We start from the raw sequence: 25,943 nt of genomic DNA, 5'->3' as shown, positions 1-25,943 counted from the left end.
TCTGCAAATAAATACCATATAGGCACTGGCTCTGGTATTGTCTCGAGAGGAATAGTGAAGTCCCGAGATAGCAGAAGTTCCATATTTCTGACTGCTTTAATGACTCTGATTGTGTTATTGAATAGCCCTCTAAGCTGCATCTTAAATATGTTCTAGAACGAATCCTCCAAAGTGAAGTAACACTAATACCGGACCTAGCTAGTCTGAAGATGGATCTTACTTATCAGTTGTTGGTGAGAGTAGAAAAACCAGCCAAAGGAGGCAATATTCACAAAGGCTCAATCAAGCACTTTGACTAGATTGTCAAGTGTCTCGTCCATGATAGTATTATGAGTACTCAAGTCTTTACGGAGTAGCACTATAGGAAGAGAAAGAAACAGTTAAGAGCCCTTTTATTAACAGGAAGAAGACATCTGGGATATAAAGAAGTAACGTACCTTAAATTCTTACATAGACTATAAGTTATAAGCTATGGTGGTACATTTGATCAAAACCCCGAGCGCCTCTCCATGAAACAGCAAAGAATCCTACGAGGCGTATAGCCAGCAATCTGGCATATCGTAACGAGAACGCCAAGCTAAGCACGGAGACCAGTTTCAAGATTGCTAAGCTATGAATAGCTTTAAACGAACTTTCGAGCACCTGACAGATATGTAGCAGGACAGAATCCAACAAACTAATGCCTCGCACTCGGTTCATGGCTCAGGTATAAATGTATTGTTTATTCTCGGAAGGTTGCATATCACTTGCACAACTATGAGGCTGTGAAAATCCTCATGTATGCAGTTTTATTTTCTCTACTGTATAGGTCATTCCAGGGAAGACGAGCCAAAGTTCGGGGTCAGAAATGCTCCCAATGGACGTTGATTGGCGACGGGCCGGCCCGCGTACTGCATCGCTCCCCTTGGGTAATTTGGCATCTGAACATTTGCGGTGTTCATGACTGAAGGTACCAGTGTGCATGTGCTTATACTCCTCTGATCAATCTGAAGAAGATAATTCCTTACATAATCTTCATGTGAGATGTATATCTGCGAGTACGGAAATTTTTTTGAGGTAGAGTTCGACACCGTGACACATCAAATTGGATCCTCCAGAATCAATGACAGATTTTGTTGTCTCTAAGTAGGACTTGCACATTGCATGGGTGCTTTGAAATAGTTCAAAATAGGAAGACTGCAGATATAGATCAGTCAAGTCGGACACATCTCAAAAGCTGCGCGAGTGGTCTTTACCCGTCACCGGAATAAACTTCTCTTTGGACCCGAGACTTGGGCAGACTCACCATTGCGACAACTTGATACCCTCTACCCCATTACCTATACGCCCATTGCAATTGTTGCTTCCGATATTGATTCTGGCAATCAGCTCTGATCCGTCATAAAGCAGGGCCAATCACTACCTATTCCAGTCCACCACGCCCGTCATACCGGGCAAAGCCCAGACATAAATCAGGGTCCTTTCACAATGGCCGAGCCACCTGCGAAGCGCGCTCGTCGAGTTGACAGCGCTGCCATGTGGGATTCGAATGATAACCCGCCGCGTGCATCAGAATCGGAGTCAACTCGCGACCGCAGAACTTCACCACCACGAGACGATCGACGCGACGGCCGATATCGCTCACGCTCACGAGAACGAAATGACAGAAGGCGAGAACGGAGCTGGTCTCGAGATCGCCGCGACAGAGATCGAAGGGACGGGGGTAGAGATGGCCGCGGGGCTCAGGATCCGAAAAGGAGCATTAGTCGAGAGCGCGACTATGACAGACGAGGTAGGCGGCCCTTGAATGGCGTGATATGTGAACACTTACTGACTTCAATGTATCAGGAACTGGACCAAAAAGTGTCAAGTTCCGCGACCGCTCGCGCTCGCGATCCCCCGCTCGGAATGGAACACGGGCTCGCTCACCTCCTCGAGGCCCTAGAAATGATCGCAGAGATCCTAGATCTCGAGAGGATTCCCGGAAACCAAATGGTGCACTGGAAGCATCTCGCCATGAAGATGAGATGGACATGGACATCAACGAGGATGCAGATGAAGACGAGATTGAGGCGCAAATGCGCAAGGCCATGGGATTCACTCGATTCCGCACTACGAAGAACACCAAGATTCCTGGAAACGATATTTATGGGGTACGGAAGGAGAAGAAGATTGAGTACAGACAGTACATGAACCGCCAGGGCGGTTTCAATCGGCCGCTCAGTCCTTCGCGATGAGCTTTTCGGCCTTTCCACAGATGTGCACCTTTCTTTTCACTGTATTCAACACCCTCGGACATTGGTTTATTTCTCTGGCACGATTTGCATTTGCGGAGCATGGTTTCTTGACATCTTACCCTCTTGGCAAAAGCCTTGTTGGAATTATCCTTTCGATACTCAAAATATTAGTAAAATAACAACTTCATTTAACAATTTGGCCACTCTGATATATACTGTAGAAAACCGGTCATAAGTGGACTCGATAGCTGGCACGAAAAATGACTGGACATGCAACAGGTTGAGTGACGTAGGCCGCTTTATGCCCGCGTTCCGGTGCACCGGACGACATTGCACTTTCCAACTACCCCCAGAGTGGCAGCCCTTCGATCTATAGCCCCAAAGATAGTGCCGAACTTGATAATGTCGGCCACAGAAGATCGCCGTGAGATCGTCATTGTCGGTAAGGACATCCTCTTTGCGACTGTACCCCGCGCCAGTTGCATTTTGCTGACCGGAATATTTACAGGCGGTGGCATCATTGGATGCTGCTCTGCGTACTATCTCACAAGACACCCCTCCTTTGACCCAGCCCGTCATAAAGTCACACTCATCGAGGCCTCGGAGATTGCTGGCGGAGCATCAGGGAAAGCGGGTGGTATGCTCGCGCAATGGGCATACCCGAGCAACATTGTGCCCCTCAGCTACAGGCTCCATGCCGAGCTTGCAAAAGAACATGATGGTGTGAAGCGATGGGGCTACCGAGAAGTCAACTGTGGACAACTGGTCGTAAAAGGCCGTGCTCTCACCGAGAAGAAAGCCGAGGACCAGAGCTCGGAGTCCCTCCAGAAACGCAGCACAGCCGCCATGGCCAAGTTAAAGTCTTCCAAAATCCCTCAGGATCTCGACTGGATTGAGCCAGAGCTTATGCGGGCTTACGAGAGCATGAGCGGGCCTGGTGAAACGGCCCAAGTGCATCCCTATCAGTTTACTACTTCCATTGCCAATCTAGCCGAGGAGAAGGGTGCAAACATTATTCTTGGACAAGTTACAGATATCAATCGCTCGAAGAGCTCTGTTGAATCAGTGACCTATACCGACAAGAAATCAGGAGAATCACAGACCATTGCAGCTACCGACGTGCTCGTTGCTGCTGGTCCCTGGACTAACACCATTCTCCCAGAGGTCCCAATCTCCGCCATGCGGGCACACAGCGTGGTGATTGAGCCAAAGGATCCAGTCAGTGCTTACTGCCTGTTTACAAACATCGAGATCCCCGCCAATTTCAACCCGGAGAAGAAGTCACGTCCTACTGTGGCAGCACCAGAGATCTACGCACGCCCTGACAGGACGGTGTATGCGTGCGGTGATGGAGACAGAACAGTTCCTTTACCAAATCTTTCCTCCGAAGTCCAGGTTGATCAGGAACGCTGCCAGGAAATCATCGACCAGGTCGGCAGTATTTCTAACGATTTGCGCGACGGTGAGGTTCGCACGCGTCAGGCTTGCTATCTTCCCAACTGTGATTCTGGTGGTGGACCTCTAGTCGGCCTGACTGGGGTTCAGGGTCTCTACCTTGCCGCGGGTCATACCTGCTGGGGTATTCAAAATGCCCCGGGGACAGGCAAGTTAATGAGCGAATTTGTGTTTGATGGAAAGGCAATGAGTGCAAATATCGCATCGTTGGATCCACGCGATCATTTTTAGGATATCCCATTTGGGCAGTGTCAATAGCAACAAGACATAGGATAGTAGGAAATACAGCAAGGGTATGAAATCCAGCCAAGACGAGGGAGCTTATAGAAGCCGGTGGTGGAGCTCGGGCCACGTAATTGCGGAGAGGACAACAGCTCCGCGACCTGAAACTGAACAAACTCTCCAATGTCCAATTGAGTGACGCTGCTTTCACAATGCGTCACCTCGGCATCTCGTTCTTATTTACGTCGCTTCTATCTGCGACTGGGATCGTTGCAAGCGAGGATCCCAGCGATGTGTCTATATTGATTAGGGAGTCTGGACGCGCCAGCAACCAGTCTCTGCTATGGGGACCCTACAAATCCAACCTCTACTTTGGAGTGCGTCCTCGCATTCCGAAGAGTTTGTCTGCAGGCTTGATTTGGGGCAAGGTTGATGAGTACGTTGGTGCTCAGCAGAGTATGTTGCCGAAACCCGATCCCTGTGTTCTGGCTTGGATTATATGGACTGCGAAGCTGACATCCCAAAGACTTTAGACACACCTGCGAACAGAATGAAGGCATGGCCGGGTATGGCTGGGACGAGTACGATATCCGCAAAGGTGGACGGGAGACTATCCACGATGCCGGGAACAACTTGGACCTCACCATCGACTTCATCAAAGTCCCTGGTGGTGACAACGGAGGAAACTGGGGTTTCCGCGTCAAGGGTGTGCCTCGTGAGGGTGCTAGCCATGATCTGCCCATCTCGATGATCTTCTATACGACCCTTGAGGGATTGGGCCATGTGGGCGTTGAGACCGACACCACGGAGGATTCCGCTGGCATTGAAGGCGACGTCAAGCTTAGTGGATACTCCTCTGAGCTTGGTGACTTCTCAATCGACGTGACTACCGGACCGAACACCAACAAATACCCTCGTTTTGACCACCCTAGCTCTACGGACAGGCCACTTACCAACAGCCTGGTTGGCAGTGTGTCGTTCCCCGAGGAGCAACTTTGGCAAGCAAAAGGAATCTACTTCACTCAACTGAAAAAACAGGTTGATGAAGCTCTCCAGGAGTATGGACAAGAGGACATCCCACCTCCTGCTCAGCTCTTTACGATCAAGCACCAGCCAGGTCAGGGCAATGCTCACTTTGTTCAAAAGGTTTTCACTGGTGCATTTGAGTTCGATGTCCTGTTCTCCTCAGGCTCTGCTCCTGAGCCATTGACCTCCGAAACTTTGACCCAAGAGATCAAGGATGCCTCTGCCTCATTTTCTGAAACATTCGATAAGGTTCTCCCACCGCAGGCGCCATTCGACTCACCGAAATACTCTAAGTTCTCCAAGGCCATGCTTTCCAACCTTATCGGTGGCATCGGCTTCTTCCATGGAGACGATGTTGTGGACCGGTCAGCTAACCCTGCGTACGAGGAGGAGAACGAAGGCTTCTGGGAAGAGACTGCCGAGGCCAGAGCTGCGGTTGAGCCCGTCCTTGAAGGACCAAAAGACCTTTTCACCTGTGTGCCCTCTAGGCCATTTTTCCCTCGAGGATTCCTCTGGGATGAGGGCTTCCACTTGATGCCTGTGATTGAATACGACACTGATCTTGCGTACGTCTTATCTGTTCGATTATAAAATTTAGTCTATACTGACTATGATTTAGGCTTGAGATTATCAAGAGCTGGTTCAACCTAATGGACGAAGATGGATGGATTGCTCGTGAGCAAATCCTCGGCGCAGAGGCACGCAGCAAGGTCCCTGCTGAGTTTACCGTTCAGTATCCTCATTATGCCAACCCGCCCACCCTGTTCATGGCCCTGGAAGCCTTCATGGACAAGGTCAACAGCAACAAGAGCAATGACGCTGAAACCTTGGACAATCAGGATGCGACTGCTAGCTTGCGCTCGGCTACTGTCCGTCACCCCGAGTTGTCCGAGGCATACCTTCGTTCATTCTACCCGCTCCTAAAGAAGCACTACTTCTGGTACAGAAACACTCAGCGTGGCGATATCAAGACTTACGACCGGGAAGCATTCTCCACTAAAGAAGCTTACCGCTGGCGTGGACGCTCAGTGCAGCACATCCTCACTTCCGGTATTGATGACTACCCCAGACCTCAGCCACCTCACCCTGGTGAACTGCACGTTGATCTGATAAGCTGGATGGGTATGATGACCCGCACGATTCGTCGCATTGCTGAGCGCCTCGGCGAACAAGATGATGCCGAGGAATTCGCCTACTACGAGACTGCCATCACTCGCAACATTGATGACCTGCATTGGGATGAGCAGGAGCAAACGTTCTGTGATGCAACTATCGACTCATTCGAAGATAGTGTGCATGTTTGCCACAAGGGTTACATTTCCATCTTCCCCTTCCTGACTGGCATGCTGGGCCCTGACAGCCCTCGCCTCAAGCCTGTCCTGGACTTGATCAATGACCCCGAAGAATTGTGGAGTGAGTATGGTATTCGTAGTTTGAGCAAGAAGGACAAGTTCTACGACACCGATGAGAACTATTGGAGAAGCCCGGTCTGGATCAACATCAACTACTTGGTGTTGAAGAATCTCTATGTAAGTGATTCAATTTTGACTATGTTCCGTATAAACCTAACATTATTACACAGGATACTGCATTGGTTTCTGGTGATCACCAGGAGCAGGCCCGGGAAATGTACTCCCAGCTGCGCAAGAATTTGGTTGAGAATGTCTTCCTTGAGTGGAAGAAGACTGGCTTCGCTTGGGAGCAGTACAACCCTGATTCGGGTAATGGGCAGCGTACACAACATTTTACCGGCTGGACCAGTATGGTGGTGAACATGATGTCTATGCCGGATTTGGCCAAGGTCGAGGAGGCTGCCCATGACGAGTTGTAAGCTACTTTGGAGCTCGATGTGAAATAAAGCTTTAGATATCTTGAAAGCTAGCGGCAGTTTTACTGCTCGCTGGTCTGAATTGGTTATCCCTGTGCAAGAGTGTATGCTCGTCACATAGATTAGATATGTAGTGACTGTTGCGAGAGCCGTATGAACCGCCATGTGAATCAAGTCCTCCAACGCCAGGCTAATGTAGTCAATCCGTATCTCTTGTCGTGGCTCATAAGTAGCTCAATGACGGCGATCACGATCGTCACGGTCCCTTCGGCGTTCAGGGTGACGTCGACGCTCAGCTGGAGAGTAGCTGCGTTCCTCACGCCTTCGCTTCTGGTGTTCTTCATCTTTGCGACCAGGTCGACTTCTAGAGCGGGACGCTGACCGGCGCCTGTGGTGGTCTCTACCGCGAGATCGAGATCGCGAGCGGGATCTGTGTCGATGGCTGCGATGGCGACGTTCTCTGTCATCTCGGTGTCTGTCGTCACGGTGCCGTCGGTGTCTGCGTTCCTTGTCACGGCCATGGTCCTCACTGCGATCGTGTCTCCTTTCTCGCCGTGGACTCCGGCTGCGATCACGTCTGTGTCTATGACTTGAACTATGGTCCTTCTCCCTCGACCCGGCATCCGGCATATCTTCATCTCTGGTTGGTGTATCTTTGTTCCCATTCCCTCCAAGGGGAACCATGTTTGCGTTTTCAGAGGCTCTGGGGGGAATGGGAAGACCAAGCGCGATAGCCATAGCTTCCTCCTCCGCATCTTTCACTCGTTGGAGCTCCGCTCGCTCTTTTCTCAGTCGCTCCTCTTCGTCTTCACCGTCACCCTTTGAATACCATTGCAGATCACGGTTTTGCTGCCATCTGCCGACAGGGGCCATTACTGAATGGCCCAGGTAGTTCTCGCGATGGGCGGAGTCCTTGACATCGGACCATTTGAACTCATTGCGGCCGCCTCTGCGATGTAGGTTAGCGTAGATCGTAGTCTGATATGGTAGCATCGGCTTACCGGCTGCCCTCCTTACGAACACCAGCAACAAGATCCATCGTGAATGAGTTGGGGGAAGCAAACGGAGGTGTAACTTGAAGCCGTTTCGAGGGCACGTGCCGTGGGCGGTGAGGAGTGGATTTCATCATTGCCCGATCCACTTCTCCCCGCTGACATCAAATGTTCGCAGCAGCTTGACAATGTCCTGTCTACACTTGACCACTTTCTCTTCTTCTTGCTCACTCTTGGAAATGACAATACCACCACTTTCGCTTAAGTTTCTCGACTCTCACTGCTCATACTCGAGGAAACACTCTTCCATTCCTTCCGCCATTGCGGACCAGCGCCCTTAGCCTGGCGCAATGGCTTCCCCCTCACATTGAGGATCCAGGCCCTGCGACCTTCCAACAACGCCTTGAACAGATGCGGCCTCATATTAAAGCTTTAAATGTCGAAAACCCAGAGCAACGAGTACGTTTATTAGTTGCAAGGAGCTCACGTGAGAACTATGAACTGACATGCGATAGTTTCCTAGGTTGGTGCTTTTGTCCCACGTCGCCCGAATTGATTGTGGCTAACTAGCGTGAAGAAGGGGTGATGACCCTGGTCCGGATATAGCTACTTGGAGATGTAACTTGGTCAGTACCTACCAAGGCACTTTTTGACTAGATCATCCCATTGACTTGGATCAGGCTGCACTCTCACAACGTCGGAACTTACTATTCGTGGCTCATGGTTGTGATATATACGTATGGATCCCGAAAGGCTCCCGGCAGCTACTTGGGGCTCAACCAGAAATGATCATACATCCAGTGATGAAGCAGCCTGGAGCTGCTGGCTACATTGATCCGTCGGCACCTCATACAATAAACCATATCATTGTGGATGATTTGGGAGTTGATGAAGTTTTGCTACTGGCGACGGACTCTGGCAACGTCACTGGCTACAATGTTGAGGCTATCTTTTCAGAGCTTAGTCAGTGCGCAGAACTTGGACAGAAAAAGCCATTCGATGGGATTGGAGTCAAACCTTTCTTTGCTGAATATGTTCTGAAGAGCGCCTGGGGTTTGGCAACCCACAAATTTGCTCGTTTGATTGCCGTAAGTTCAAACACCGGCAATATCACGGTGTTTGCTTTCGCCATGGTGGACCTTGCGTCAGAGCATGCAGACAGTGATGTAGATTCCACACAGAATATGGAATCTGGAGATCCAACAGGAGAAGAGCAGACGTGGGTGAAAGTCAACAGATTGGATCACCTCAATGAGATCAAACAACAAATGCCCAATCATCGTAAACGCAACTTACGATTAAGCTACAAAGGCCATTTCGAAAATATCCCTTGTGTTTCGTTTGCCAACTTCGATTTGGACCCGAATGGCTTGTGGATGGTCAGCACTGACATCTTCAACAGGGTCGTTGTATGGCGAATCTGGGATAACTTAAACCCCATCCAGATGACCTACCTCGGGAATCCGCACAACAACCCTCCACAAAGAGGATGGTTTGTCTTGCCCATAGACCCACGCAGGGTTCAACGACACAAGCTTAAGATTGACGCATGTGGATGCCAACCAATACCAAAACTGATGCGGAACCGGATGATACTCAATGTCACGACGGCAATGGACCAGGCCAGCGAAATCTCAACCGCCGTTGCCCTTCGGCTGTCCAAGTCTTCAATGACTCATAAACCCCTTCCCGACGATATTTTTTCATCTGATTGCTGTGTCGGGCCCGGCTCTCCATCTCAACATTCAGGCCCACAGCAAGATCCACTACAAGATATTGGACACACAAAAAACAAACTCGACAACGCTGCGCCCCATACCTGGTTTAGTGCCACATCTGCTATTACCGATTTGATTGAAGAAGACAATAAAAGCTCTGACGTCCATTCATTCGAACTTCTTGTGCCACCAGTTCTCGAGGAGAATGATCTAAGTACCCTCGGGCGCATCGCTGTTCATCGTACGTCAAGAAAAATCGTGATAAAACTTATTGATGAATGCTAATCATGACATCAGCATCTAAACCTCGATTTTTTCCAATTCTACATTTCTCTGAGCGTGATATTTGTCTGGCTCCATATCCACTTGATACTGAGTTTCAAACACTCTGCAAAGGCCCTCTTTGGCAACGCTCCTACATGAACGAAGAGATCAATGGTGCCTGTGATCGCTTTAATATGGTTAAGTATATCCCCGAGCTTGGAATTGTTGCCGCTGCATCTCAGAAGGGCCGTGTTGCTATCATCACCATTACCTGGCAGGAGGAAATTGGTACTTCTTTCCGCCTGGATTGGATTGTCCCTTCCTTTACACAGGAGATGGCCGATGAGCGACCTATAGTTCCTCTTCTTGGCATTGCTGTGAGCCCTATGCCAGGGTTCGATATCCCGCCAGATGTACCCTGTATTCCTCGGGATGTTGACCCGGACGAATGGCTCGAATTCAACTACCGCATACTGAACCCTGATAACGATGATCAGTCAGACAAAGAGCCACATTCCGACGAGGAAGCTTCCTTCACCGGGTCTACACCTGCTGGCCAGGATGACCCTATGCAACAACGAGGGTCCAAAACGATCCGTCATGCAAGGAATACGCCCTATGGTCTCAAAAACCTCACACTTCCAGAAATCCATGCCCACGCTTCGGATGTCTACTATCCCTATGAGACATGGCATGGATCACACCCATCCCGACATTACAGGCTCCTTCTGATGTACTGCAACCATACTGTCATGAGCTACGAGTTCTGGCATCATTGGAGGAAATAATATCAGTGTTGATAGTGCTGTTCTCGTCTTAAAAGCAACTTATTCCCAAAACATCAGATTCTCCTGTTGACACCCACTAATAAAAGTGCATGTGTACTTATTCGGGTCATGCAAACACAGCCTAATAATTTTGTCGTTCTTGATGAGTTCTTAATCCCATCAAAGGAAGCCACCCTTCTCTCATCACGTCTTGATACAACTTGCACATCCAATTGAGGCTCCAACGGTTCCAACACAATGAAATGTACACATAAATGACCTTCTCCTAACAACCTTGTTATTGCTCCTTTTCCATTGAACCCCCCAAAGTGACCCTTTCGAACCACATCATCCGCCCTGGAAGAGCAGGTTCCAATTCGATCCCAACTCGTCTTGTCATTCCATCCGTGACATGAAACCCCGCCCTAACGACTTCGTGATCCCGCGGATCTTGATTAACAACCTCCAATTTCGCCATCCAAAACTCCCCAGAAACACAAACAATCCGAATCACCATGGAGACCTCATATAGAAGCCGCGAAGCAACTAGCTCATTCCCCCGCAACTCAATCTCCATCTCTCCATAACCAGCATGATAATACCGCCCGGCATATTTCCCAAGAGGAAGTGACGGCGGCTCAACCGGACAAGGAAGATCGGGATAAAGTCGTGCCAATGCATTACCATTATCGACTCTCTTCCGCTCCCGAAGCTGAGAAATCTTCAGGGAATAATCGATCCTCTCAGACATAGGCGTCCCAAGACGCTCGTCTAGCAAATGCATATACAAAGCCATTTGCGCATAATTGCTTGTCAATGTCGTGTTGCCCATCATGACCAACCCCCATTGCAGCTCGGGTAGATACATCATCGTAGACCCGTATCCAGTCCAGCTTCCTGTATGCCAGATCACGCGCTGGCCTCGGTAGTTGTCGATCCTCCAGCCGAGAGCATAAGCATGCGGAGCGGGGAATGGGTTGGTGGCTTGTTGCTTGTAGTGAATGCGCGGTTCTATGAGTGTTGCATGGGCGGCGGGACTTATCAGGGATGACTGGGTCATCATGCATCGCAGCCATTGAGTGTAATCGAGGACGTTGCTTATGATTGCACCTGCGCCTGAAACGACTTGGAAGTCTGGAGTTGCTTCTTTGGTGTATTGTTCTGTGGCGGCATTCCATGCGTAGCCGTGCGCTAGGGTTGTTCCTGTGCTTGCTGCTGCCTTTGCTTCTTGGGGCGTCCAGTATGTGTGTGTCATTTTGAGAGGTGTCCAGATTCTTTCTCGCATGAATCCACCTAAGCCTGTGCCTGTCATTTGCTCGATTGCGAGTGAGACGGCGGAGAACATGTAGCTGCTGTATAGGTATTGGGACCGTAGTTCGGCGGCGAGTGGAAGGTGTCTGAGGGATCGGATGCCGTCTTGGAGCGATGTTGTCTTTGGTTTGAAGCTTTTGACATGGTCTGGAAGACCGCTTCTGTTGCTCAGGGCATCTTCAAAAGTGACGTGGGATGTTGTATATTCATCCTCTAGAACAAAATCTTCCGGTATGACGGAAGAGATGGTCGAAGTCCAGGACAAGTGTGACTGCGTCTTCTCTGTCGCTTTATTAGATGCAACATCATCTATCAACAAAGCTATACTGGCAGCTGTAAATGATTTGGTTGTGCTGGCAGTAAAGAAGACTGTCTCCGGAGTGACTGGGACATCAGGAAGAACAGCCAGTCCATAGCCCTATTACTGTGTTAGTATTGATACTGTGCCGAAGATCTGCGGGCTTACTTTGGCAAACGTAGCAGCACCATCAATCACAGCGATTGAAAGGCCTGGAACATGCCATGTCTGCAGTAGTTCCTGGACTAGATTATCGAATTCGTCGTTCAAAGGAGACGAAGACATTGCAGATTTGGTAAATGTGTCGATAGACAAACTGTGATCGAGGCCTCATCATCAAAACGCACGGAAATGGCGTCTAAACAACCCCTCATTTAGAAGATTGGCTGACTCGGAGTCCGATCGGACATACAAAGTAGCCTAGTTAAGCCTCATCCGAGAGCCGCCAAACTCGTGATGGCGATATTGAAACCCAATAGACACAATTGTGGCAATTAACTGAGAATCGTGGTATTCATGCCCATAAATAATTTAAATTTTTGGCCTCTGCAGTTGAGAACTAGGCCTGGATCAGTAACATTGATTTTGGTCGACATGGTTAATGCGGACTCCCTTGATCGTTTATCTCCTAGCAAGTTGATGCACAGAGGAGAACAAAGAAGTCGGATCCCACAGCTGACGAACCTCTTGAAGACGCCGAGCATTGGGCGCACCCCAGTACCACTCGAGCGTTTGTTTGAGATCACCCTCGCCTATGTATGAACCCACCGCGTATTTTTTGATCCCAGCTATAGTTTCATCCACCCACGCCTTACACCGTGGAGCCTGATCCTCGGTTTCAGCAATACTATACATGGAGAAGTAATGATTTGACGGGACGACCATTGCCATGTCCGAGACTACTCGTTCACTGCGTGGATACATTGGACACCAGAATGCCCACGATTTCCCCGGAGGTAGATTGAGAAAGCCATCTTCCAGGACTTCTGTTACCGTAGCCTGTTCGTCAATGAAGGCATTGTCGGTGTAATAGTAAAGAGACTTTGGACTCGCCATTGCTTGGCCATGATGCAAGTTCTCTAGGCTTTCCTCTTGACATAACTTTTCCGATAGGGTTCCAAGAGGATGGCCGATATGGAGTTTCATTAGAGCCTCCTCAGCTTCCGCAATGTTATTTTTCATGGTGACAAAAACAACCTGGAAGCATAGCTCACGATCAGGCTCGGAGTGAAATGCCACCATTACGATCTCAGTGTCCTGGTCCGTGGTCGGTACGACAGATTGAACCCAGTCAAAGGCTGTACGATACATTCTCGCTGGATAAAGGTATACTGATGATCGGAACCCAACAGGATAAGGTAGAAGCTGTAAGTGGAATGTAGTCGCGATAGCGGGGAACAATGGCCCAGCTCCGCGGGCAGCCCAGTACAGATCTTGATGCTGGTCTTTATTGCATAGGAGTAGCTTGCCCTCTGCTGTGACAACTTCCACGGCGAGGAGCTTCTCAGCAGCCCATCCCCAGTTCTAGAACTTGTTAGTGACGTGCTTTAGTGCATGGACCGAGGTAGTAAGACGTACTCGACAGTTCCATCCCTGACCTCCTTGAAGCATGAACCCCCCGAGACCAACATCCGGGCAATGGCCTGCTGGGAACATCAGGTCATGGTGTTCTTGTAGGTACTGATTTAATTCTTGTCCGGTAACGCTGGTGGTGACTTTGGCTGTACTCGACTCGGCATCCACGCGGATTTCTTTCCAGCTCCCTAAATCCAATAGAATGGAATGTTCTTGTAAGCTCCAGACCTGGATTGAATGACCGCCTGATCGAACGGCCAGTTGGCAATTCCCCTGCTGTGCTATTTTCACCGCTTCAATGACATGTTCTGCGCTTGTTGCTAATATCACAGCCCGTGGAAAGTAGTTGGGGCGATCGAGATTGAATACATTGTTCACGCGTGCTTGTTCATAATCTGCGCTGTCACTCGAGTCTCGCCATATGATCTGCATCGTGGAGGGTGAGTGAAGGAGGAGTGAAGTTGGGGTAAGCTCAGAGAGGGGGTTCTTGACGGTCCACGGGTAAATTATACCTGTTCTCGTATAAGCTCATGGGAACAACGAAGGATGTTATACTGGATACGCGTAGAGTCTATATGGCGTGGTTATCTACGACAGATCAACTAGGCACAACTACAAGGAGATGGAGAATATAGCTAAGAACCAAAGAGCATAGGGGGCTGAATGGAATCCAATTCATATCGATTGCAAATGTACATATGTCTGGGTTCGCATAGAAATCGTCCACCCTCAACTACGAGTGGAATGTAAAGGAGGATAACTTGGACCAACGAAAAGAGTGCCTAAACTGCAATCCATGATTACCAGCGCAGCTGGATAAATACATCAATTAGCAGCAACCCTGCTGAGAAACAAAAAGCAAATGTTCGAAAAAAAGCAACATTGAGGGACTGAACATTCCCAGGTGCAGAAAAGCTAAGAACAGGATTTAAAGAAAGGCATAAATCGTCGTATCATGCATCAGTCTCATTATGACGCTTTTTCGGAAATCTGATGAACAGAAAATTCCAGGTATCTGTTGCGATATGTAAGGTGAAAACATCACGTCGTGATCTTTAAAAGTCATCATCTAACTCGTCGCTATCCCATTCATCCTCGCGGTCGTTTTGCACGAGGGCTAAAAAGCGTTGAAGGCCAGCACGAGCTTCATCCTGCTGTCGTTGATGGTCAATGTCCCATGCATTAGGCTCGTCATCGTCATTAACAAGGGGCGGGCCGAGATAACCGAGAGGTCCTTGGGGATGAGGCGCCGGAGGAATATCCGCCCATCGGATCGGTCTCCGGGGCTCATCTCGGTTGTTGCGGTCTCTAACCTCGGCCATGGCGCGAGCTTGAGCTCGGCGTTCGGCGGCAGCAGCACGGGCTGCGGCGTGGTCGCGTCTACCGGGTCGTCGACCTCCGGCGTTGACGCGGGGTGGAACTGGGGCGGGTGGAGGTGGATGTCGGTGGTGTAGGTCGTCTTCATCATTGTCGAATTCAAATGCCGGCTGATCTCCGTCGCTTTCTTCGGCCTCCTCATGGATGACTTCCGGCAGTGGATCATCAAAAACCAGAAGTGCTTCAGGGATGCGATGAAGTGCCTCGGCTCCGTCTGGGTTGAGACCATCACCCCCTTCCAAATCCCAGAGCCGGTTGTAGCATTTACTCTCCAGGGTATTGAAGTGTTGATATGGATTGTCGGCAGACAGCCAACTCGAGCAAAGGTAACAGAAGTGTGTGTCACACTGGAAGCAGCGCATGTGATTGCAACCCATCTGTTTCTGGCAAGGCACATTGCAGGTAGGACAAGGGGATGTGTACAGGCGCAGATACTCTTCGGTTGCCTTTTCTTCCTCGGATTTCTCACCCGCACGTCGGGGGTAGCAACGTATTAATTCCCCGTGCCAGCCTTTTTTGCAGACAGAGCAGAATGCGTAGTTGCAGTCTTCACAAATGGCTACACGTTCTGCCATTGGGGGCAGTTGGTCTTCGGGGCCGAGAGGATCAAATGCATCTTCATCATCAGACATCTCTAAATCATCGGTCATTGGGTCTTCGGGTTTCGGGTGACGTTTGGATCGTGCTGCTCCTTGGCACCATTCTCGGGGACAATAAACAGTGTTCTTATCGGCTTCGATCTTCTTTTTGCGTTTGAGGAAAACATATCGCTGTACTACCTCGGGAGGCAGTGGGATCTGTAGGAGCTCGCTAGGTCCAATACTAGGATATCGCTTCTTGCGCGGCGGTGTCTGACCATCGCCCTGTGCCGGCGGTCTCCTGTTGAGCTCACAGTCCGGTGCCATGCATTTAACGCTATCTACATCGCCCTCGTGGATGCAGGTTCCGTAGAAGTCTTGTAGACAACTGACACAAAAGACGTGGGAACACCGCAGCAATCGATGACAAAGTAAACCCTTCTTTGGTTCGAGGCAAACTCCGCATTCGAAAGTTCCCTGGTCGAATTTGTCCTGCTCCGCTTTTATATTGAAGTCCAATAGCGCCACTTTGAGATCCCGCGATAAGCACACTTCCCCCGATGCGGTTCGTATATCGAAAGTTGTTTCCGCCAATTGTTGCAAATGATCAATATATGTGTAAACAACCAGATCATTTCCACATTCCTCCCAAAGTCGGCGGCAGTCGTCAGATAACCGATCGATAACCGATGCTGGCAGCCAAGATGAAACTGTTGTCAAATGTACGATTGGTGGCTTCTTGGTAGGGTAACCATCGGGCAATTCGATTTCGAGTCTGAGAGGGGGTAAATATGTCAGGATATGAACATCCTTCACAGGTGGCTGCTCAAGTTCTCCTTTGAATTCATCCAAAGAAGTTGGAGGGGTAATGGTGGCGTTGAGAGCGGCATCGACTGGCTGTTGAAAACAGACGGATATTGGCGACGATGGAACAACAGGCAGTTCAAGCGCTGCTTTAAAAGGTGACCCGGGTTGTATTTGTATCTCCGGGAAGATGGCGGCGATGGAGGACAGCTCGATGGAGCGGTCGTCGTCGGGGCACTCTAGTTCGGTCATGTTGGCGCAAATAAGACCTGATTGGCTGAGCTTTGCGTCGACGTAGAGTTGAGACGTGATATATTTCCGTTAGAGGCTAGTATTGCGATTCGGAGACCGTGTATGTCTCCCACGATATATCTTAGCACAACAAGGCCATGGCAGTCGCAAATCGGTTGAATATAGTATGGCGACGGATCGGAGTGAAATGTCCGGGTTGGGCAGAAATGGAAACACCCCTGCAGGAACACTTCAAATCAGCGATGCGACTGAGATGCTAGTGGTAAACTGACCAGTCGTTCACGGCGCTCCGAGTATCCGAGGCCACTGTTCGGCGGAGCGGGAGGGATCTAATAAATGATGTAACAAGAAATCGGGAGAATATGGTGAAAGCAGCTGCGTCATTGTTCGAATAATAGAAAGGCTATAAGAAAGAGAAGACCGAGAAAGAGAGAAGAGAAAAGAAAGTGGGATCCCACTCGATGCCTGAGAAAAGTCCCCGCCGTTGGGCTTTGTATCTTATCACGGACCGGATTTACTCTCTTTCCAGACCCTGAAACACCTCTTGCTTCTTGGACTTGCTTCACTTTCCACTCACTTCACTCTTTTGACTCTTTTATCTCTTTGTCCTCGCTCTATATTCAACCATGGGGGACACTCCACTCGCCTCGTTGTCGTTGACTCATGTCCATTATGTGTGTCGCCTTGTTCAACCCTTATCATATCCTGTGCTAACTTACTTAGAACCCCGAGGACCAGCTGTCCTTCGTTTCGGCGTGGTTGGCCTTGATTCCCCAGGCATTATGTGTTTCATATGCAACCTTGATCTGGTCAACTAGAGAAGTGGAGGTCATCCTCATGTTTGTTGGCCAGCTGGCCTGTGAAGCTTTAAACTTTGTTCTCAAGCGGTTGATTAAAGAAGAGCGACCGAGGGGTAAGTGTTGATGGCAACGAGTCCTGACGGTCCTCGAAAAGACTAACCGTAAGACAGAGATGTTTGGCAAGGGTTACGGCATGCCCTCCTCCCATGCTCAGTTTATGACCTTCTTTTCCGTCTACCTGACCTTCTTCCTCCTCTTCCGTCATAGCCAAGCTTCCGCCAGCTCCTACCCCAATGTGGCCGTCCTTCTCCGAGTTCTGGTCATGATGGCCCTTTGCATAGGTGCAGCTGGTGTCGCTGCGAGCCGTGTCTACCTCAATTACCACACCCCAAGACAGGTCCTCGCTGGCTGTGCTGCCGGTTTCACATGTGCGTGTGCCTGGTTCATGTTTACCAGCGTCCTGCGAAGCTCTGGCTGGATCACCTGGGCCATGGATCTTACTGTATCTCGGGTTGTCAGAGTCCGTGATCTCGTGGTAAGTGAGGACCTGGCCGAGGCCGGCTGGCAACGATGGGAAGCTCGGAGATTGAAACGTCGCGGCAGTGAAAAGAAGAAAGCCTAAGGACGGAACTTGACCCATTATGCGTATACCCGGATATTGTAGAAAGAACGCGCGTCACCCTGTACATTTATCGCACTCATCGCAATTATTGCACCCATTGCTATTAAGTTGAATTTAACCTCGAAGTCCCAACATTCTCACGGGCTCATAGACAAGATTGTTACCGCCTTTCTCACCGCCAAGCATTTGCCATGTTATATAGCAGTGTCTGGAGGTGTAAAATGGCTCCCAAAGTACCTTGTAGAGCGATTTAATACCTGGCTCCCCGAGGCTTCCAAATGCACGTAGAAGAGTTGGATCCCTTTCAAGCAGACCTTGTGCAGCGTCCAACGATCCTCGAGGTGTGTAAACATTGACCGAGGTCACGTGCCGGCTTCCCAGAAATCAACACCGCAACCCAAACTTGCATCACTTGTTTGAGACGTGACAAGTTGGAATGTGTGACAACTGATTTGTATAAGACCAATTAAATTTGAACTATCTCACAACTGACTGGCTTTGTTGATGCCGGGAGCGTGAAGAACCCCGATCTGGCGATCTTCAACGCCTATCAGAAACCCAGACTCGTCAATCCCCCAGAGATGGAAGTTCCATCAGATACTCGTGACTCCACGATGGAGGACCATCATATTGTTAAGGCCGATGAGGTTGATCAAACTGGGACTGATATCTCGCCTGTCTCCGACGACCAGCTCATGGAGGAGGTGGCTGAGGGGCTCCGCCAGGAACGCCAGGAACGCCAGGAACAGACATCTGAAGTCGCGCCCCCCGCGGAGACGACGCTATCTGAGTCTGTTAATCCTATGAAACGACCTGAACTCCGCCGTGAGGCCTCTGCTCCTCCGCCACCGCTGCAGCCACCGCCTCCGGCTCCAGTTCAGGAGAACCCAGGACAGCCATCTGACTCACTGAGTCTATCGCAGTTGCGCAAACTCGTGAATGAAATGCCCAAAATTGAGCAGCCGGCCTATGCATTTGAATATGCTGACACTCAGCCCTTTCCCGATGAATTGGAAGAATGGTTTCAGTATAATGACTTTGACCGTGTCATGCTAATGGGTACCAAGGCGACGTTCAATCAGAGATGGGATGTTTTTTGTCAGCAAAATAACATTTCGCTCCTCACATCTTGGCTTGATGTTTCCCATGATATTCGGCGTACATTTATCTCTCAGCTGCTCGGCGGCTTGCAGCATGCCGATGTCTCTGTACGGCTGGAGACACTTGAAACAACCTGCTACCTGTTGACTGGAGTTTGGGGCATAACCGGGGGAAAGTCATCTCCGGATTACCCATCCAAGGATAGATCTCATTCCTCAACCGAGGCTCCTCCGTGGAAGTCCTTGCAGATCGATTGGATTGAGGACAATGTCTCCCTCCTCCAAGAATGCTCTGGGGTAATGGCTTTGACCCAGTACATGTGCCGACTATTTGACAAGACACGTTCCAGCACTAGGACGGACCTCAATGGAATGGATCACGAGCGACTCAATCCTGGCGACATCACGGCCCCTGAGCGCGAGGCCAATCTGCTCCTCACATGTTTGTACTTTGTCGTGGAAGTGGGTCGTCGACAAGAAGCTTCTCGTACTGGGTGCAGCCCTATCCGCGATACTCTCATTCAATCGGACCCAAATCTGTTGGTCTCCATTGTTGAAATCATCGCCCGTTTACGTTGGGATGAATCTGCCAATATCCCACTTACCAGAATTCTTCTTTTGCTTTGGAAATCACTGCTCCTTGTATTCGGAGGCGTCGATGACCTGAAGCGAGCCAAAGACGCCCTGGAGCCTTTCCATTCAGCGGACAGAGATGACACTAACCGCCGGACTCCATTCCTTCATGCCTCGCCCTTGGATTACCACGTCTTCCGCCAAGAGATCACATCGAAATACCCAGCTTACAACCCTCCTCCACTTGCTGTTCCGTTGGAATTGGAAAATAACTCAATTCTTCCCCCTCTTCCACACAACGCGATTAAGATCAACTCATCGAGTGGTATATTCTGTGGCGTCGGACCGTCTATTGCTGGCGGGAATGGCTCTATTATTCAACAGTCTGTTCACATCGCAACCCCGGCACCATCCCCACCGCCATCTCCCATTGGCCCAGGAGGCAAGGCCGGGAAAAAGCAGAACTACCAAACCAACCAGAACTTCCCCTTTATGTACCCTCCATTAGATGATTCCAGTAATCGCATTGGTGGAAAGGGTACCACAGAACGACAGGATACATTGGTTGGAAAGCGATGGGAAGGTAGTGACGTTCCCGCATCCATCATTGAAGCTGGAAGGCTCTTTTCCACACACGTAAAGATGACCCGTGCCATTCGACAACTGTGGCAGGAACGCGAACATTTTATGACCTACGATCGTGGTTGGAACGCTGAAGATGCTGCTCATTTCCCTGATGCCGACCTATCAGATGATTTTGAACACTTGGATCTTTCGGAGAGCGAAGAGAACCCGGGAAAGAAATCTGAACAGAGGGAGACAGATGACCCTGACATTCAGCGGCGTTTAGATGCTGTTGAAGATTTCTACGTGAGTGGCATTGTCTGTTGATTGTGAAATTGTCTAACCGACATCAGGGCAAAACTTTGTCCCATCTTCAATCTATTACGATAGTCTTTTTGAAGATCATTTTGACAAATGTCAGCTCGGTGGTCAGCCAAGCTGGTAGCTATAACCAGAGCATGAGGTAAGCTTCATGAAACTAGGCAGATCTTCGATGGTTATTAACATACTATTCAGCAATGGAATGAATGGATCGCACGATTTGTTCTCCGATGCATCCATTGATGAACTTGATAATATTAGACTTCGCGAGATTACCGGAAAGGCAGTATCTGGAATTTTGGTGCTTCTCTTGAAGTGGTTCAAGCGGTCTCGTAAGTTTCTCGACCTTACAGACCTCTGAAACAAATGACTGACGTTGGAAGATATCCTGAAATTCGAATACATGACGCAGCTGCTTCTAGATTCTAATTATCTCCCTCTAATTCTCAAGATGTTCGCCCACCAAGACGTCGATCAGGCCGTTGCACAGAAGAATGATCGTGAAGACTTGTCGTAAGTTGCTCGATCACATTGAACTACCACACCAACCTCTAACATCTATCAGGTTCTTCCACTTCTGCGCCAGCAACACCGATGCCCAGGATAGCGACGATAACTCAGGCGGGGACACCGAGAGCGAGGACGAGGCGATGCCACCTCCAATCTCTCGACACCGTCCCGAATTCATGCGTGGGCTATCTGAGGAAGGCTCAGTCACCGATATGTTCAATGGGCCCACCCGACCTGAGGTCGACGAGCTGGGCTACCCAACAGTCCCTCCCCCGAAAGAACCAATCACGACATTCTCCTTCCGCAACTTCTTTTCCTCCATTAATTACTTGCATGTGATGCAAAAGATCACTCGCAACAAGGCTCACCGTTGCCTTTTACTCGTGCAGTACAAGTCAAGCAACATCCTCCGCAAGGGCCTCAAGATCCCTGATCCCCACCTCCGCGATTACACCCTCAAGCTGTTCAAATCGCAGGTCCCATACTGTGGTCGGAAGTGGAGACAGGGTAACATGCGTGTTATCACCGCTATCTACCTCTACTGCCGGCCTGAACTCCGCGACGACTGGCTCGCCGGTTCCGACGTCGATGCCGAGGTGGAAGAGGCTTTGCCATTGGAACAAGCTCTGCGAGGCCTAACCCACTGGTGGCATCTGCGCCAGTACAAGGATGTGATGGGCGGCAACGAAAACACATCGATGGTAGAAGAGGAGCGGGATTTCTTTGTCCGGGAGCTTGAGTCTATGGGCTGGGGATTTGCTGATGACATGCTTGGTGGATCTGGCGATGATCAGGAGATGGCCGGTCAGATGGCCAATGGCACTGAGTGGGAAGGTGTCCCTCTGCCTACGGAAGGATGGCCGTAACTGTCCTTTTTTTCTTAATTCTTTTGCATGAAGATGAGATCAATGAATTGCATATACCCGCTGTGTCGATTCGCGTTATGATGGTCCATAGTATTATTGTAATCATGCTTGATTGCCTCGACTGCTATTTCTTACATTCGAGGTATGCTATACGATTATTCGTCTCTCGTTCCTTTTTGCCAATTGTTCTCTCTTCTGCTAGGCACTTCTCTTGACATCTTCTGGCCATAACATTCGCCGCCTCGCAACTGCAAATATAGTGGCAGCGCCCACCCCTAACCACATTGCGACTTGCATTACCGTCATAACTGAGCAAACCCAAAGAATACCTTCGGACTGCAACACCTGCCCAATGCTAATCGTCGCTATAACAAAACCTGTGTTGGGGAACACCATGGCCCAATAGGCAACCGACATGGGAGGCGCTCCCTCACCTCCAAATATTCTAGCAGATGCCAAAACACTCACAAGAGCAATACAGAAGTGAAAGAAGGCCATGGTCCAAACAAAGATAGCGACGAAAGATGCCATCACCATTGCAATATCACCAGTGCTGAGAGTGACGTTTTCAGTAGAGGTAGAATCGGCGTAAGAAATGATATATCGCGAAGGGAAAACTTCAACTGCTTCCTTTGCCATTCCAATCAGCGCAAGAGCAGTGAAACTCCACGGACCGACAGCAATGAACATTTGGGGTCGTTTTGCTCGTTCTGGTAGACCGTGTTTGGCAAGGAAGTACTGATATTCTCCGTAGATGAGTAGAGACATGATAAAGCCAAAGCCTTGCAATGTCACGCCACCGATGAGGATCGGTAGGGCTTGGTCTCGGGGTTGATTGGCCGCAATCGAGGATGCGATGGTACCAGAGAGCATGGCTGGAAAAGACGGCAGAAGTTGCACGATTGGGAAGGGTTGTTTCTTTGCCATGGCTAGATGGTATAGATACCAGTTGTGGAATATTGCCAGGAGGATGGAACATGCGACATAGATCCAGAAGATGATTCGTAAGGCGACCTGCAGCCAAGGACCACAGGAATCACTTCCATAGCTTTCTGCTCCGAGGATTATTGTCGCGATCGACAGAAGGCATGTTGGTGCGAAATAGGTTTCAGTGCCACTTTGAAAGGATTCTTTGAGAGCCTTGGGTCTGGAGAGGAAGCGGAGAATCATGCATGCTGTCACTGCGAGAAAGAAGAACAGGTTGAAGATATAAATGATTTTGCCGATGATTTCCAGACCGGTGAATTGGTGAGGTGTTCGGTAGAGCAGGACGGCGATGCCTCCAGTCGCCATGGACATCGAGTACCATCCCCATGTAATCTGGCATACTCGGTCTTTGACGGTGACCTGATCGTCGAGATCCATTTTGATTGTGAGATGGAATGGATTGAAATTTTTGTCCTAATGATATCACAGTGTGTGCCTTAAACCAGTTTCGGACGATCGAGAGATCTTGGTTAATCCTCCGAGTATCAGACCCACCCTTCAAGCTTGTTTTGTTCGGCATGCCGAGGTCGGGTTTGTTCGGGATCCTAGTCTGGTGTTTTTTTTCTGGAGAAAATTTCAGTGGCTGGAGTCCAATGATACGCAATCATGAATAAGCGTCTATCTCCTACCTAGGTATGGTACAGTGGTGTGTATACTCTGCAGACTTTTTTAAACCATTCTTGACCCATTTCAATCGATCCTCTCGAGGCGCCGATAGGTGGGTTCCCACATCTGTACGCGAATCCACTCAACAATTTCGCTATCTTTTTTTGGGATTCCCTCTTCCCGCGCTAAGCCTTCTCGTACAGCCTCTTGTATAACAGCCAGGGCGATTTTGACACTCAAATCGCGAACTTCTTCGACATCTGGAAGAAGAGGCTTGGTTGGATCTTGGAGAGCAGGAGCCGCCGCTGCGAGTGCTTTGGATGCCGCAACTATCATTTTCACGGATAAATGGCTTGTTCGAGAGAGAATGGCTCCCAAGCCGATGCCAGGGAAAACTGTAGAGTTGTTACATTCTCCTAGAACTTCGTTAATAAATGGAACTGATCTTGATCGCGAAAAGCGTTGAACCTTACCAATTTCTTTTTCAACACCTTGATACTTCACCGGAGGAAATGGGCTTCCTGTCGCGATCAATGCTCGGCCTTCTGTCCAATTATTGATATCTTCAGGCTTGGCTTCATGCAGTCGAGTTGGATTGCTCAAGGGAAACACGATTGGTTGATCCACATGTTTTGCCATCTCCTTGACAATTTCTTCTGTAAATGCACCGGGCTGAGTAGATGTGCCAATTAGCACATGGGGCTTAACTGTCTTCACCACAGACAGCAAATCTTGACCGTCGCTATCTGTCCATTCACTATCATCTCTCGCGAATGACTTTTGAGCCGGGGTGAGGCTATCTCCTTGAGACTTCAGCAAGAGACCGTGCTTATCGATGCACCTGAATTTCTTTGTAAGCTTTTGCTTTGCACATGTTTTCCTGGGTCAAAACATACCAAATCTGCTTGGTCGCATCGTCTTTGGACCGATTCGCCTCGGTGGCTATAGCATCACTTATCTGGTCTGCGATACCCGTACCGGCTGATCCAGCCCCAAAACATACAACCCGAACATCTTCTAGCTTGACTTTGCTCACATGAAGACCGGCAAGCATGGCGGCTAATGTGACACATCCTGTGCCTTGAATATCATCGTTGAAGCAAGGAGTCTCGAGGCTGTACTTCTCCAGAATTCGCTTTGCGTTCTGTAGACCAAAGTCCTCACTGACAATTGTCAATACCAATATACCCGGTTGAATAAGAGGGGCATGTGAGACATACAAGTGAATATACGCATTTGGATACTTCTTCTTCGCGGCGTGAACAAACCTGTCCACAAACGCATCATACTCTTCTCCACGGACTCTGCGCTGGCGAAGACCCAGGTACAAGTCATCTTTGAGAAGATCCTCATTCTTTCGAGTCTGTTAGCGACCGAAAATCAGAGAGAGACGGGATAATTTACATTGGTTCCGCAGTCAAGCACCACGGGAAGCGATCTGGATGGATGAATACCACCGCAGATGGTTGTGATGGCTAGCTTGGCGGACGAGATGAGTACTGCACCTACACCCTGATCACCAATACCTAAAATCTTGTTGCAAACTTAGCCAGAGTAAATTCAGCAGCGAGGCAGTGACTTACCTGCTCTCCATCACTGACAACGATGTAGTCGATGTCACCTGGTGGAAGATTTTCAAAGATTTCATCAATCTGGTCCTGGTCTCTGATGTTAAGAAAACATCCCTCTGGCTTTCTAAACAAGCGCGAATAGTTTTGAATGGCTTCGGCTTCGGTTGGAGTGTAGATTACCCCGAACATCTCTTTGAGGTGCGTTTTTATCAGCTAAAGTCACGAGTTAGCATAGTCACTCACTCTCAGCCGCGGAACTTTACCTGATAGAACAGCACCTCACTCTGTGCCTTCATACTCGCCAAGAAAGTATTCTTAGCCAAGTCGTCTGGGCGAGTTTGGTATTGCTGGTAGGCCCGTTCCACTTGTTCGTCTAATGTTTGAATATTCGGTGGAAGAAGCCCTTGGAGCTTGAAGGCTTTCCGCTCATCTGCAGAGAAAGCTGATCCTTTGTTGTACTGTGCATTGTGTAGTAGTGCCACACCCTACCCTGTGTTATTGACAACAGTCGCAATGTTTGTGAAGGAACATACCTCAAGAGGGCACTTTAGAGGACCGTTTGCCGCTCGAGGCAAATTTTCAAAATTTGGCTGAGGCATAGAGAAGTACGATAATTAACAGAGAATGTCAAGTTGATTTGAATTTTGGTGAATCATGGTGATAATTAAGGCTTAACAAACTATGATGCCGATGTTCGGCATCCCGAGTGAAGAAGCCGAGTGGATCTGATAAAACAAGGC

At 49.4% G+C, this 25,943-nt stretch overlaps 13 protein-coding genes across 13 annotated transcripts; 6 read left to right on the top strand and 7 right to left on the bottom strand.

Annotated features, from left to right (window-relative positions):
* Window positions 1-278: 278 nt before the first annotated feature.
* N7511_006105 (uncharacterized protein) lies at window positions 279-699 on the bottom strand (the record flags this gene model as incomplete). Its single annotated transcript, XM_057128482.1, has 2 exons — window positions 279-358; window positions 495-699. The coding sequence occupies 2 exons, from the start codon at window positions 697-699 to the stop codon at window positions 279-281; spliced, it is 285 nt and encodes a 94-aa protein (XP_056983038.1).
* A 768-nt stretch (window positions 700-1,467) lies between these two features.
* On the top strand, window positions 1,468-2,216 carry N7511_006104 (SNUT3/LISCH7 family protein; the record flags this gene model as incomplete). The annotated part of the gene is made up of 2 exons (XM_057128481.1): window positions 1,468-1,771; window positions 1,828-2,216. 2 exons carry the CDS (start codon window positions 1,468-1,470, stop codon window positions 2,214-2,216), a joined length of 693 nt encoding a protein of 230 aa, XP_056983037.1.
* Window positions 2,217-2,618: 402 nt separating this feature from the next.
* N7511_006103 (NAD(P)/FAD-dependent oxidoreductase) lies at window positions 2,619-3,902 on the top strand (the record flags this gene model as incomplete). The annotated part of the gene is made up of 1 exon (XM_057128480.1): window positions 2,619-3,902. The coding sequence occupies one exon, from the start codon at window positions 2,619-2,621 to the stop codon at window positions 3,900-3,902; it is 1,284 nt and encodes a 427-aa protein (XP_056983036.1).
* Window positions 3,903-4,105: 203 nt separating this feature from the next.
* Window positions 4,106-6,750, top strand: cwh41 (mannosyl-oligosaccharide glucosidase; the record flags this gene model as incomplete). Its single annotated transcript, XM_057128479.1, has 4 exons — window positions 4,106-4,349; window positions 4,420-5,485; window positions 5,539-6,448; window positions 6,502-6,750. 4 exons carry the CDS (start codon window positions 4,106-4,108, stop codon window positions 6,748-6,750), a joined length of 2,469 nt encoding a protein of 822 aa, XP_056983035.1.
* A 167-nt stretch (window positions 6,751-6,917) lies between these two features.
* Window positions 6,918-7,786, bottom strand: N7511_006101 (MMtag domain-containing protein; the record flags this gene model as incomplete). Its single annotated transcript, XM_057128478.1, has 3 exons — window positions 6,918-7,246; window positions 7,344-7,696; window positions 7,749-7,786. The coding sequence occupies 3 exons, from the start codon at window positions 7,784-7,786 to the stop codon at window positions 6,918-6,920; spliced, it is 720 nt and encodes a 239-aa protein (XP_056983034.1).
* A 364-nt stretch (window positions 7,787-8,150) lies between these two features.
* Window positions 8,151-10,509, top strand: N7511_006100 (uncharacterized protein; the record flags this gene model as incomplete). The annotated part of the gene is made up of 5 exons (XM_057128477.1): window positions 8,151-8,198; window positions 8,255-8,262; window positions 8,317-8,365; window positions 8,420-9,698; window positions 9,755-10,509. The coding sequence occupies 5 exons, from the start codon at window positions 8,151-8,153 to the stop codon at window positions 10,507-10,509; spliced, it is 2,139 nt and encodes a 712-aa protein (XP_056983033.1).
* A 277-nt stretch (window positions 10,510-10,786) lies between these two features.
* Window positions 10,787-12,382, bottom strand: N7511_006099 (uncharacterized protein; the record flags this gene model as incomplete). Its single annotated transcript, XM_057128476.1, has 2 exons — window positions 10,787-12,217; window positions 12,266-12,382. The coding sequence occupies 2 exons, from the start codon at window positions 12,380-12,382 to the stop codon at window positions 10,787-10,789; spliced, it is 1,548 nt and encodes a 515-aa protein (XP_056983032.1).
* Window positions 12,383-12,718: 336 nt separating this feature from the next.
* N7511_006098 (FAD-binding oxidoreductase) lies at window positions 12,719-14,104 on the bottom strand (the record flags this gene model as incomplete). Its single annotated transcript, XM_057128475.1, has 2 exons — window positions 12,719-13,621; window positions 13,676-14,104. 2 exons carry the CDS (start codon window positions 14,102-14,104, stop codon window positions 12,719-12,721), a joined length of 1,332 nt encoding a protein of 443 aa, XP_056983031.1.
* A 623-nt stretch (window positions 14,105-14,727) lies between these two features.
* On the bottom strand, window positions 14,728-16,683 carry N7511_006097 (RBR-type E3 ubiquitin transferase; the record flags this gene model as incomplete). Its single annotated transcript, XM_057128474.1, has 1 exon — window positions 14,728-16,683. One exon carries the CDS (start codon window positions 16,681-16,683, stop codon window positions 14,728-14,730), a length of 1,956 nt encoding a protein of 651 aa, XP_056983030.1.
* Window positions 16,684-17,309: 626 nt separating this feature from the next.
* Window positions 17,310-18,105, top strand: N7511_006096 (phosphatase PAP2 family protein; the record flags this gene model as incomplete). The annotated part of the gene is made up of 3 exons (XM_057128473.1): window positions 17,310-17,357; window positions 17,407-17,596; window positions 17,654-18,105. The coding sequence occupies 3 exons, from the start codon at window positions 17,310-17,312 to the stop codon at window positions 18,103-18,105; spliced, it is 690 nt and encodes a 229-aa protein (XP_056983029.1).
* Window positions 18,106-18,686: 581 nt separating this feature from the next.
* N7511_006095 (FAR11/STRIP family protein) lies at window positions 18,687-22,039 on the top strand (the record flags this gene model as incomplete). Its single annotated transcript, XM_057128472.1, has 5 exons — window positions 18,687-20,648; window positions 20,696-20,805; window positions 20,859-20,995; window positions 21,047-21,176; window positions 21,229-22,039. The coding sequence occupies 5 exons, from the start codon at window positions 18,687-18,689 to the stop codon at window positions 22,037-22,039; spliced, it is 3,150 nt and encodes a 1,049-aa protein (XP_056983028.1).
* Window positions 22,040-22,237: 198 nt separating this feature from the next.
* N7511_006094 (tellurite-resistance/dicarboxylate transporter family protein) lies at window positions 22,238-23,404 on the bottom strand (the record flags this gene model as incomplete). Its single annotated transcript, XM_057128471.1, has 1 exon — window positions 22,238-23,404. The coding sequence occupies one exon, from the start codon at window positions 23,402-23,404 to the stop codon at window positions 22,238-22,240; it is 1,167 nt and encodes a 388-aa protein (XP_056983027.1).
* Window positions 23,405-23,716: 312 nt separating this feature from the next.
* Window positions 23,717-25,802, bottom strand: N7511_006093 (NAD-dependent malic enzyme; the record flags this gene model as incomplete). Its single annotated transcript, XM_057128470.1, has 8 exons — window positions 23,717-24,048; window positions 24,106-24,473; window positions 24,529-24,795; window positions 24,853-24,986; window positions 25,037-25,165; window positions 25,216-25,416; window positions 25,467-25,688; window positions 25,737-25,802. The coding sequence occupies 8 exons, from the start codon at window positions 25,800-25,802 to the stop codon at window positions 23,717-23,719; spliced, it is 1,719 nt and encodes a 572-aa protein (XP_056983026.1).
* Between the last annotated feature and the right edge of the window lie 141 nt (window positions 25,803-25,943).

The sequence above is a fragment of the Penicillium nucicola genome (genome assembly GCF_028828085.1).
Source record: "Penicillium nucicola strain IBT 29836 chromosome Unknown utg000006l, whole genome shotgun sequence".
Taxonomy (NCBI): Eukaryota; Fungi; Ascomycota; class Eurotiomycetes; order Eurotiales; family Aspergillaceae; genus Penicillium; species Penicillium nucicola.
The sequence above is the reverse complement of the archived record's forward strand: the minus strand, read 5'-3'. Positions and strand labels throughout refer to the sequence as shown.